The sequence below is a fragment of the Neovison vison genome, chromosome X (genome assembly GCF_020171115.1).
Source record: "Neovison vison isolate M4711 chromosome X, ASM_NN_V1, whole genome shotgun sequence".
Taxonomy (NCBI): Eukaryota; Metazoa; Chordata; class Mammalia; order Carnivora; family Mustelidae; genus Neogale; species Neogale vison.
In genome coordinates this window covers 12,605,913-12,618,529 of record NC_058105.1, presented here as the reverse complement: position 1 = coordinate 12,618,529, position 12,617 = coordinate 12,605,913, and the positions used below count along the sequence as shown (strand labels likewise).

General features: G+C 42.5%; 1 protein-coding gene across 7 annotated transcripts in view; it reads right to left on the bottom strand.

Moving 5' to 3' along the window:
- ATP11C (ATPase phospholipid transporting 11C) overlaps positions 1–12,617 on the bottom strand; it is a 182,934-nt gene that overhangs the window by 53,257 nt on the left and 117,060 nt on the right. For all 7 annotated transcript variants that reach the window (XR_006382530.1, XM_044235658.1, XM_044235657.1 and 4 more), the window contains exons 11-16: positions 11,661–11,811; positions 10,589–10,786; positions 4,580–4,741; positions 3,743–3,894; positions 2,664–2,735; positions 747–820 (exon numbers count right to left, since the gene is read on the bottom strand). Coding sequence is in view for 6 of the 7 variants with exons in the window: in XM_044235658.1 (XP_044091593.1) it covers positions 747–820; positions 2,664–2,735; positions 3,743–3,894; positions 4,580–4,741; positions 10,589–10,786; positions 11,661–11,811 (809 nt within the window). In the remaining variant the exon portion in view is untranslated. The remainder of the gene's footprint in view (positions 1–746; positions 821–2,663; positions 2,736–3,742; positions 3,895–4,579; positions 4,742–10,588; positions 10,787–11,660; positions 11,812–12,617) is intronic.

Below are 12,617 nucleotides of genomic sequence, written 5' to 3'. Positions count from 1 at the left end.
ATATACACACACACACACGTGCGTGCGCACACACACACAGAGGCATCTGGGAGCCCGCAAATAAGGCAGGAGTGCTCCCCTACGGCTCTTGTTCTATCCAAGCAGAAGGTATGTCAGCTACCACGGCTCCTCCAAAGGATGCGGGGGAACCCTGGATGATGGTACCGGTTCCAGGGCCAAGGGCAAGCTTCCCCACTTGATCAAACAAAGAGCCCAGCATGCTGGAGTGAAGCCACCACATCCTTTCCCAGCAATCTGGTCCTTAGTCATCCCTAGCCTGCCTGCTCCCTGGGAGTATAAAGCAGTGGGGAGTGAGGAAGGGAAGCACAGAGAGCCAGCAACTCTCCATACTCAAGAATTCTACTGCTAGTTAATCTCAAACCATCCCGCTGGACTGGGCTGCTGCATGTAGACATTGCTGGTGATTGGTCAGTACCATGAATTATAAAAAAAAGTCACCCTTTCAGTTTCTGCCTGGACACTCAGGACTGAAGAGTAGAGTTCAGTTTCCAAGAAAATGCATATACTGTCACATGAGGGCTCTGTCTCTGACAATTTGGCAAACAGAACATACGTGCTTATATAAGTACATTAAGGCGTACACAGCAAAGTTACTGCTTTGCATGACTTTAAGGTAGTCATCTATTACTACATGAGATGTTTTCCTTCCTTAAAATAACTGATCAACATACAAATATACAAATGGAAAAAGAGAAAAAGTCAAGTTTTTATTTAAAAATGTATACCTGCTTGAGTCTTCACAATGACACTCATACGACGACGGACAGCATCAAAGTTTAAGGTGTGAAGAAGTTCATACCTTTATGAGGAGAAAAATGACAAAGAGAAAATACCTAAGGCACACTGGGGAAAAATAACCCACCACAGAAACATCCTGAATAGAATTCTCCCCTTGTGGTAAGAGTTGCTGGCTGAGGTCACAGCTGTCGCTTTCCGTTGGGACGCTGACATTTTTCTGCACTTAGAACGTGGTGTCAGAAAATGCCAGCGTTGGTTAAGGGGTATCTGTGCCCTCCCACTAGATTACTACAAATGATAAGGACAGAGTGACGACACAGGACTGGCAGACAAAGAGCTGGCCAGACAAGCCATTTCTGGAGGGGTCTAGAAATAGTCCCATCTTGCCAATTACTTTAATCGTTGATGGGGTGCTTACTATGGGTCGAGCACAATGCTAGGTACTGGGGAACAGATACGACTCTGCCCGAGTTCCTTCCCTCAAGAGGCTCATTGTGTGATAAGGGAGGCGGAGGGTAATGAAAGGACTGCGTCTCAGTCAGCCACACACTGGAATAAAGGAACTCACAGGGGAGATGTGAGAGCCCAGAAAGAAGACATCTGAAGGAAGGCTTCCTGGAAGAGGTAGTGCCTCGGCTGTGGTCTGTAGGAGTGACATGACGAAAAAAGGGTGGCTTGGCATAGTGAGTAGAGAAAAAGGCATGTGCAGAAATAGTTCACTGAAGCTTGAAATCTAGTTGGTGGGGGCACAGCCAGAGTGGGAAGCAAGGGCAGGGAGCGGAGAACATTGTGGTCCATTTCAGAGATTTGGAATTTTATCCTACAAGCAACAGGAAGTCACCGTAGGGTTCAAGCAGTGGAATGCTATGATCAGATTTGTACTGGGCTAATAAATCGGATGAAAGAAGGCAGAAGAGTGAAAACAGGATTAATTATTACAAAGACATGGGGAAATATTTTTTGAAAATGAGCAACTTGGACGCAAGTAGTTGACCTAAGAGTATCTACTATGAAGCCTGTTTTTGATGGGAGTGGGCAGGGCACCCTTTCTGCCAGGTGTGAAGGGGATCTACAGGGAACCTATCATTTGGTGTCGACCAGATGGGGGCACTGTTGTGAACTGGCTAGAATCTGGACTCGATTTAATCACGATCTGGGTTCCTGGCAGTCAGGCCAAAGAGCCTTTGCCTGGCTTTTGAACATCATTTCCCTAAGGGGTCCACTCCCCAAACACATCTACACATACTGCAGGTTTCTGAGCTGGGTCTCCTGAGAGGCTAGGGGCCAGAATAGAAGTCAGAGAAGATAATTACATTTCAAGTTCAGATGAAGGAATTCAAATTAATCACAGACCCTAATTAAAATCTGCTATTAAGCCAAGGCGGTTTTGTTCATTGGGCGCTCTGTAGGAGGGAAAAAAAAAAAAGATCCAACACACTGCTGCCTCAGGGTACTTGCTGTGGGGCTCACATTTGAGTGGGGGAGAATAAGACAGCTTCTGCCACCAAAGCTGCTAGGACTGGTTGAGCCTGCCATCCCAGAGTGATTGGCTGGGTTCTGGACAGCAGAAGGTTTCATATAAGTTTATGGATTTTTCTTACAGCGTGTGCTGGAGACCTAACATTAGCATCTGTGTTTCAGAAAGAAAGTCCAGGCAGATCCTCATTCGGGCTCTTGGACCCACATGTGAAGCAAACGAGTAATTTCCACCTCAAGTCCCACTTACTACCACTCTAGAAAAAGGTCTTCCAATCCAGCTACATTTACATAAATCTCCAACGCGGAAAGCAGAGTCTTATCCATTTATAGATGAAAGAAGTTTCCTTTGCGGCCCTTCCGAAATCCACCCAAGGCTGACTGTGGGGTTGAGACGTCACAAACATCAAACACGCCACGCTACTTACTCTTCTATTTCTCTTCTTTGGTTCTCTACTCTCATATGGCCATTCCGAATTCCTACAAATGTGAACCCATACCTGTCGAAAAGCAACAAAAAGACCTTTGTGGATCTCTAAAGAATGATTAATTTTCCCTTGCAGTGGGGCACACCTGCTTATTGTTTTCTTCTCTCTTGTGTGGAAAAAAAAACAAACAAACACCACCACAAAACAGCCTATAACTATACTTCCCTTTACTGGCTGAGACGACAGGAAAGAGGAAGTCAAAGCCCAGTCACGACTTGTAATCAAGAGGCAATTTGTAATTCCAATTCTGTAGCAGACGCATCGGGTGACCTTTTAACCACTTAATCATCTCAGGCCTCAAGGGTAATACAGGACTGTCGGTTACAAAGTGACGTCAAAACGGCTGAGAGCGCTTCAGAAATAGCATGTGTTGTACAGAAAGTGGCCACTGTTGCAGAATTTGCAGAATATAATATGAACATTTGGACTTCAACAGTAATGCAAGTCATATCTACACATTGCTATTTTCTTTTAGGTCTTAATTGGCTAGGTTTGGGGAATTTTTCACAAACTTTCAGAGAAAGCATTTCGGCTTTTTATTAAAGAATATTTATAAGATAAGGTTACTGGAGCAGAGGAAAAAACAACTCTAGTCCTCCTGTGATTTCATGTTCTCAGGAGAAGTACAAGCAGTGCTTACTCCTTTTTTTTTTTAAACTCCTCAAAATTGCTCATGTACTTCTCTACAACTTACCTCAGAGTTTTTAAGACAGCTTTCTTGAGGTATGACTGATATACAAGGAACTATACCTGTTTAACGTGAGGAATCTGAGAAGTTTGGACACGTGCAAACACCTGTGAGATCATTACCACAAGCGAGGTAAGAGACCTATCCAACCACTCTCGAAGCTTCCGTGGGTCCCAGCGGTGTTCTGTTGTTTGTGGTAAGGCGCACTTAACATGAGCTCTCTCCCCTCTTACCAGACTCTGAAGTGCAAGCCACTGTGTTGTTAACGACGGGTACAACGCTGTAGGCACGTCTCCAGAATTTATTCGCCCAACCTAACAGAAGTGCTTACTTTTTAGCTCCTTTGACCAAAGCGATCTCATCTGGCGAGGAGGACATGTAAGTTAACGCAGCTGACTCCGTAGGCCCATCAACAGTATCGTTGGTTTTAACTTCTACAGTGTGACATAGGCACAAGGCACGCAGAAAGAGCTCTTCTCGGTTCTGTTGAACAGTAACAGAAAAATGACTCCGTTATTTTCCCTTTGATCACCTGGTAGTCAGCGAACAGAGAGAAGGTATTAATGTGAGAAAATGTTATAACCGCCAGCAAACCGAGTAGCCGAAATTTCTAAATCCCTAACACTCAGATGAGCTCTATATCCTCCCTTGTAGCTGACAGCATCCCCGGGTCTCGGCTAACATACCCTAGGGGCTGTGCTCGCTCATTCAGGCTACCGCGCTGCCACCGAATACTAAATCGGTGAATTCTTTATGGCCTGAAAGAGTTCATTCAGTATCCAATTCACAATCTGGCGATAGCTCAGGTGCAGGGAGACTTGGGTTCATTTAATGTCTAGACACTCCTGGGACCTGAATGACTGAAAAAGACTTCACTCTCGGAGCAGCTCATATTTTTAAAGACAAAGCATCAAGAATTACGATTAGACAGACAGGCAAGTAAAATTTTTGCCCCGAAGCCGTTTTCCACATCCCTCCCTATTTATAAATGCTGCTTATTAACGATCTCCGGAGGTGTTAGTGAAGCAGGGAAGCTGAAGTCAAAAAACCAAAGGGTTATTCCAAAGTCGGTGTCATGCACTCTGAGCTCTTATTTCTACTACGCGAAGTTAGCACATGCACACACAGAAGGATCTCTCCGGGGAAAATGTAATTCGGAAAATGCCACCTTATCTGCTTTGTCAAAATACGTTAAGGGTCCATCAGTCTGCGAGAGACCATCAGTGTCCTGCGCTGCACCTTTGTATTTGTGTCCATCTATGCAGCACTCAATGAATTCCATGCTATTTTCAGTGAGCGTTCCAGTCTTGTCTGTGAATATATAGTCCACCTAAAAACAAGGACATAAACAGAGGCAGTGTAACCTCCTTCAGTGTGATTAAGTTTTCGTTAGGCTGTAAGGCGGGACTCTTCTCCTATCCGTAGCTTATCAAGGTCTCTAAGACTTCTCGTCAAATGTCAGGTTAATTACAAAAGCACTATTACAAAAAGAGCGGCAAATGAGTAAGAACTTTTTCTTAATTAAAAAAAAAAAATTTAAGGGGCGCCTGGGTGGCTCAGTGGGTTAAAGCCTCTGCCTTCGACTCAGGTCATGATCTCAGAGTCCTGGGATACAGCCCCACATCGGGCTCTCTGCTCAAGCAGGGAGCCTGCTTCCCCCGCCCCCTGCCTGCCTCTCTGCCTGCTTGTGATCTCTGCCTGTCAAATAAATAAATAAAAATCTTTAAAAAAAATTTAAGTAAACTCCATACCACATGTGGGGTTCAAACTCACAATGCCAAATTCAAGAGCCGCAGGCTCCACTGACTGAGCCAGCCAGACGCCCTCCAACAAGTATTTTTAAAGGCAGTGAAATAGTATCACATGTCCAAGGTAGATGTGCTCAAATACAGAAGATTAATAAGAAAAATGTGGCTATTTTATCAAACTAAGAAACTTTCAGTTTATTACTTATCTATTTTGATGTAAAGAAGTTCTAAAATAAAACCATAAGTGACTCTTAATCTCACGAAACAAACTGTGGGTTGCTGGGGGGAGGGGGGTTAGGAGAAGGGGGGAAGGTTATGGACATTGGGGAGGGTATGTGCTTTTGGGTAAATTGGAAGGGGAGGTGAACCATGAGAGACTATGGACTCTGAAAAACAGTCTGAGGGGTTTGAAGTGGTGGGGGGGTGGGAGGTTGGGGTACCAGGTGGTGGGTATTATAGAGGACACAGCTTGCATGGAGCACTGGGTGTGGTGAAAAAATAATGAATACTGTTTTTCTGAAAATAAATAAATTGGAAAAAACAAAAAATAAAATAAAAAATAAATAAATAAATAAAACAAAAGCAAAAAAAAAAAATTCTAAAAAAAAAAAAAGAAGAAGTTCTAAAATAAAAGTCCATTTTCTAGGTGGGAAGTAAGAATAGACTGATCCCTTTTACACACACAGAAAAATATTTGAGAGGAACTTAAATTTACTGCGATGTAACAAAGATTTTCCTTGAAAAGTAAAATTTTTGATGAATATACTAGATTGAAGTAAAATGCACTGTGTTATACACTGCAGATAGAATCAAAGAGTATGGATGGTTAGGGAAAATAATAATATCAAGTTACTTAATTAGGAGACACAGGAAGTCTTTAATGTTCAAAAACGTAATTGAAGTTTCTTTCCACACACTGTGTATATTTTTAGATACTCCTGAAAAAAGTTTCCAAGTTAAAAAAAACAGTTTATAATAATAGGTTGAAATATAAGCAAAAAAAAAGTATAATATAAGCATTCTTTCATACATAATGGAAAAAGTAAGCGATGAAATAAATTTTCCATGCCAAATAAACCATTTTGAGCTTTTCCATTTTATCTCAGTTTTTATCTCTTCTATTTATAACATCTGGCTTTTGGAAACCCACAATTTTACCCTCCTTTTTGGCAATTTATGCTTAAATAGTTAAAATTATGGGCTGACAGGAACAAGCATAAGCACAAGATGAAGGTTTTCATTATGTAAGGGAGAAAGAGATGAACTCCAGCAGTAGTTGCTTTCTAATTATTTTTCAAAGCCTTTCACGGTAGCAGCAGTGGCACAAATATAGCATTTCAATCTTCCCTTTTTTGCTCTGTTAACCAGCCAAGTTTGAATTCTCCCTTTAAATTAATTCAAGTGCTATTATTCCTGTATCGTCTAGATTTTTCCAGTTCAAATAAAACTCTTTGGGACTTTTTTTCTGATCAAAATTATTTACCGTCATTTTCCCCTGAAGGTTCTCCCAGGTTACTGCGCCTCTTACATTTGGATCAGCATTAAACCACTTAGAAATCTTAGAAAGCGCCAAAGGTGGTAGTTTAAAAAAAAAATTGTGCAACTGTTTCCCTACGCAGAATGTTCTGTGCAGTATGGATCTGTGTAGAACTGATCTCGCCGGTATAAGGTCAACAAACTATACCCTGACATGGTCAATATCAAATTGTAGTGTGCATCACTCTCACTGGGAAAGCTTGTTAAAACTCTGATTGCTGGCCTCTGTTTCCCCAGCTTCTGATTCAGCGCTCTAGGGCAGCGCTAGGTAATGGACATTTCTAATGAAGTTCCTAGGTGATGCTGATGCTGCCTGTCCAGGGATTGTACTTTGAGAACCACTGCTCTAATACATGCCCTGTACTCGGCCAAGGGGGAGGAGACGATCAGCTGTTACTAAAAAGGGCTAAAGAGTGAGACGCTGCCTGCTTGCCCAACTCATGATAGCCTCTTCCTCTCTAGTGGCAGGTCTGAGGCTGTTGGAAAGGCACTTCCCTATAGGCAAGCTGCAACTCATCATTTTATGGACGCAAAGCCTAAAGCGAGACAGCTGTTCTAGGGTGGAAAGAGCCCCCTGAACTAACGTTCCCGAACGTATGGAAATGCCTCTTTTGTAGGTCAAAAATTTTGTATCGTTCAACTTAATGGAACATTCGCTCTGGCGTCTTGGCTTCACCACCTACTAACTTTGTGACCTTGGAAAATTCTCAAGTCTGTAAACTTTAAACATTAACCTGAAATAACCAAGCCTGCCGCACAAGGCTGTAAAGACTAGAAAAGAAAGTACAATAATAAATGTTTACAAACTATAAGGTATTAGATAGATGCTGTTGCCTTGACCAAAATCACAGTACTGGACTCTTTCCATCACCTCACATGCCTTATTTTTTCTGATCAATTATCGTCACATTGCTATAGTTACATATGATATGTATGTTTTCCTCACTGAATGGTGAACAACTTGAGGGTTTCATGTATATTCTGTAATAGTAACCTCAGTACCATCAATATATTCTTGATATATAGCGTAAGTTTAATACATAACAGCAGAATTGAATTACTGGAATCAGAGTATACACCCACACACACCATTAGGCATCGCTGCAAGACCTGAAGGGGCTGTAAAGCAGGAGGCCACCCCAAAATATTTTCAAGATGGATTGAAACCATTTGGTTGCCTAAAAGACTGATGCCTGATCCTAAAAGACTCCATTCTTTTCCAACCGAACAGTCTACTTCCTTTTTTCTACAGGTTTACTTATTTTGGGGGTCGGGAGAGAAAGAGCAAGCTCGAGAGCATGTACACAAGTGGCAGGGGCAGAAGGCGAGGGAGAGAGATTTGGGGCTGGATCTCACAACCTGGAGTTCACGACCTGAGCCAAGACCAAGAGTCGGTTGCTCAACAGACTGTGCCACCCAGCTGCTCGCTCTTCTTTTTGTTTCTCAAGTCAAACACTGTCCTAAATGTACCTTCCCATTTTTAAAATATCAGTGTGGGTCTTTTTTTTTTTAAAAGCAGGCTCCATGCCCAGCACGGAGCCCAATGCGGGGCCCAAATCCATGATCCCAAGATCAAGACCTGAGCCAAGACCAAGAGTTGGCCATTCAACTGACTAAGCCATCCAGGCACCCCTCAATGTGGGTCATTTTAAAAGAGAGGAAGCAAGTATTTGCAATGGTATCAGTGGGCCCTAACTGACACTGCTTTTTTATAACGCAAAAAGTCATACAGATCTGAAATTATGACTCATCAAGGAGGAAGCTGGTTACACTCAATTTTGTACGTACTGGTCCACTGAATAGTAAATGGCCTAGGGAACTATTTCGAGACTTCTTTGCATTTTCATTCAGGTAGTTTCCACACGTATAAGCTGATAATGAAGGCAAGTTGTTTTTACACCATATAAATGAAAGTGGTGGTCTGGCTATTAACTCAGTGCTTTGACTAAATGACAGTCCCAGCCAGAAAGGCAGGTTTTGGTAGGGGAAAGAAGTGGTGGCTGAAATGAAAACTCTAGTCTCTTTTCACTGATCAAATTTACCAGATCATTACCCAAAGCTCTACTTTGCTTTCTGCAGCGTGAATACAGCCTGAATGATAGGAGTAAGATTACTTTCCACTTGGAATCTGCTGAGGTGGGGGTCTGGAAGATTTAAGAATCTCATTTGAGGGGCACCTGGGTGGCTCAGTGGGTTAAGCCGCTGCCTTCGGCTCAGGTCATGATCTCAGGGTCCTGGGATCGAGTCCCGCGTCGGGCTCTCTGCTCAGCAGGGAGCCTGCTTCCCTTCCTTTCTCTCTGCCTGCCTCTCTGGCTACCTGTGATCTTTCTCTGTCAAATAAATAAATAAAATCTTTAAAAAAAAAAAAAAGAATCTCATTTGAGTGGCACGTGGCTTGGATATCCTTCCTGTCTCTAGACAGCGTTAGGAGTCACATGCAGCATGATGGCCGCTCTGTTTGCGGTGTCCTGGGGCTCTGGCCACATTCATCCTTGGGTAGGTGAACCAAGCACCGGATCTAGATGAGGTAGATTTACTCAACTAAATCACCTGTCAGGGAGGGAAAGTTCACCAGAGGTGGCTTGTAACTCAGTTTTTGTTTTTTTTTCATGCAGTAATGCTGTAATCAATGCTATTTATTGGGACCAGAGTAGTTCTATTCAGACAGCTCTGTTCCTGGATGAAAAGTGGTTTACAAAGGCTAAGTAAGGTCAGCTGTGGCAGCTGAAGTCACCTTCAAAAGAATCTTCTGGGAACAGTATCTAAGGGAAAAAAGCATTTGTTCATTCAATTCTTGTTCTATCCTTGGTGACTCAGTATCTCTGTGGGATGCAGATTCCACAGTCTGGGATCCTGGAGTCATGTTGTCAGCTCTCAACAGAACTGGTATCTGGAGTGTCCTTTCCCCCTTGTGCCTGTAGTTGTTAAGATGGTACTTTGGTCTAGGCACGGCTGGGTGAAGAACAGAAAGAGTGGGGGCCGTGAGGGGCTACATTCGGGAGGAGGGTTTTGAGGTGTAGATGCAACTTGGCACCATTTAAACCAAGTGTGAGGCCCTGTTCCAGCCACACAGTTCCATTAACCGAATTTGCATCTCCCAGTCATAGAAATGACATTTCCACAGCCTTGACATTCTAAATATCATGAAAGTTAAATGAAAGCCAAAAAATTCCCCCAGCCTGTGAAGAGAATTACGTGACACACAGTACATCCAGACAAAGGGAAGAACTTTCTCAATACTGATGAGAAAACCACCTACAAAGTCACCCTTTGAAGAATTATAGCTAGACCATACCACACTGGGAACAAACGCACCTGCCTTAGAAATGAGGCCACAGCCTGGGCCGCACTGGTATACGAAGCAAAAAGCATTCTGAGGAGCACATGCCCTCACATTCTGACTTCATTTAAATTCCTGCCCTGGAGTTAACAACTCTGCTTGCTAGGAATGTATTCTGTCTGATCAGAAATGTACCAAGACAACATCAACAGGACAACTCTAGGCAATGCTGCTTATGGGACAAAACACAGTCATAGAATAGCTTTACTGACCACCCCAGAGTCTATCCCCACTTGGTAACAGACGCTGAGGAAGACCAACTACATGTGTCTGTTCCAAAGCAACAGCCCATAATCTAACAACATCGCCAGGTGAGTTGTAAAGAAAATTTCCATCATATTTAAATTTAATATATCAAGTGGGCTACTCCTCGCCAACAAGATAATGAATGCTACAGCTATGAAAACACTGCTTGTCTTTGTTATATGCCTGGATAAAAGAATATCTGAATCACATTTCCCAACGTGAAATGGTCACATACATTGGTAAGCTAGAGTATAAGAACAGATATTTCCAATACATTAACTTATTTCAAGTAAAAATACATTCTAACCTGACCAAGTTCTTCATTAAGGTCTGATGTGTTAACCAGGGCTCCTTCATTAATTTCTTCATCATAAAAGTCCTTATCCCATGAAATGAAGAAAGAGCCCAAGAATTTCTGCATTTCTACCGTGACATACATGGATACAGGTATGATAAAGTTGAACAGAACCATAAATGACAGGAAGTCAGTGAACATCTTCAAAACCTAAAACAAAAGAAAGAGTTCGCGCTGATCAGATACACAGTTTTAGCCAACAAGTACAAGATAAAGAACCAGGTAACTTTTCTTTTTATTTCAATACTAAAAGCACTGCTGTTGCTATAAAGTTCCTAATGATACTATCCCATTGGCCAAAGTTCTCATCATAGTATGTGAAAAGAACATTTGAAAAACATCCCCAATTTTATCATTATACTTCAGTAAATGTACCTCTTTTTTTTTTTTTTTTAAGTAAATGTACCTCTTAACACTTTTTCACTTCCTTAAATTCTCTGCCTTCCTCCCAGTACAAACAAAGGATCGAAGTTTCTGGGTAGGAATCTATTTATGACATATTCCAAGCTCATGTATAGTCATACAGATTCTTGGGTACAGCCAGAGACATATAACCTGAGATTCTTGATCAGCTGTTTCAAACTCTTTAACTAAAGAGCTAAAAATAAGCACAGATGCCTAAAGTAAAAGAAAAAGATCCTATAAAACTTCTTAAATGTCTAACAGCTTGGGGCTAGCATACAACCTGAGAAAACTCGGAAGCCAACAAAAGGTATCATTATCAAAATAACATTTCAATAAAGGGTGGCTCGGTCACAAAGGGCGAGAGTTAAAATTTTTAGCTAGAGTTAAAAGTTGCAGCATAGGGGCACCTGGGTGGCTCAGTGGGTTAAGCCGCTGCCTTCGGCTCAGGTCATGATCCCAGGGTCCTGGAATCGAGCCCCGCATCGGGCTCTCTGCTCAGCTGGGAGCCTGCTTCCTTCTCTCTCTCTCTGCCTGCCTCTCTGCCTGCTTGTGATCTCTCTCTGTCAAATAAATAAATAAAATCTTTAAAAAAAAAAAGTTGCAGCATAAAACTGATTACCTTCAATGATTCCCGCTCTTTCTGAGTCTTGTGGTTGTACCAAGGTTCATCGTTATACGGGGTACTTTGCCAAACGTACTTTAGAGTAGTGCATACTGCAGCTTTGGTCAGTAACAGAAATAAATACACAATCAGGAAGGCATTAATGGATCTGAAAAAGAAGATATTATGGATTTAAAAACTATATAAGATATCAACCATGTAAAAATTAAGCCATTCAGTTTCCTAAAGCCTCTCCTGTGGACGATGGGTAAGCACAGTTATCACTGCAGAAGCCTTACGCTCAGCTGGTAAAGTGGAAAAGCCAGCCCTGACCTCCTGATCTGTTTGCTGCTCACCAATGCTCCCCAAGTGCAGTGGCTGACCAGCTTAATGCACTTACGGGAAAAAAAAAAAAAAAAAAGGAGGATCCTAAAAAGTGACAGGAGACACACACATGCATAGACCGTATCTACTCACCCCTTAAAGAAAGAGTAGGTTGTTTCCATTTCCCTAAATTCTAAGGGTTTGCAGTAGAGGGTGGGGGAGCCAGTGTGAAATCCTCATATTTAGTGTGGACTCCTTGGATCTGAAGTAGGGCGACGGAGGGGGTGCCACTGATACACAGGATATCCGTGGCAATGACAGTGAGGTCCATGCTGGAACAACGGGCTTGAAGCTCTAGCAGGAGACTATTACCTACATTGTTGAACTTCCTTACATACAGCAAATCACTATCCAGCAGCAAAAGGGAGCAAAATTCTAATTCAAATAGAGTTTGCCCTTGAAGAGCTACATATGAGCTTAGGTAAGTCACCCGGCTCGGAGATCACTGCTTCCTGTGCAAGGCAGACAGGCTAACAGGAGTCCCGCCACGTTGCTGCTCAGAGGATTAAGCGAAATCAGACATACAAATCACTAAGCACAATTCTGGAACCTAAGGGCTCAATGTGGTAGCTGCTATTGTAATGGACATTA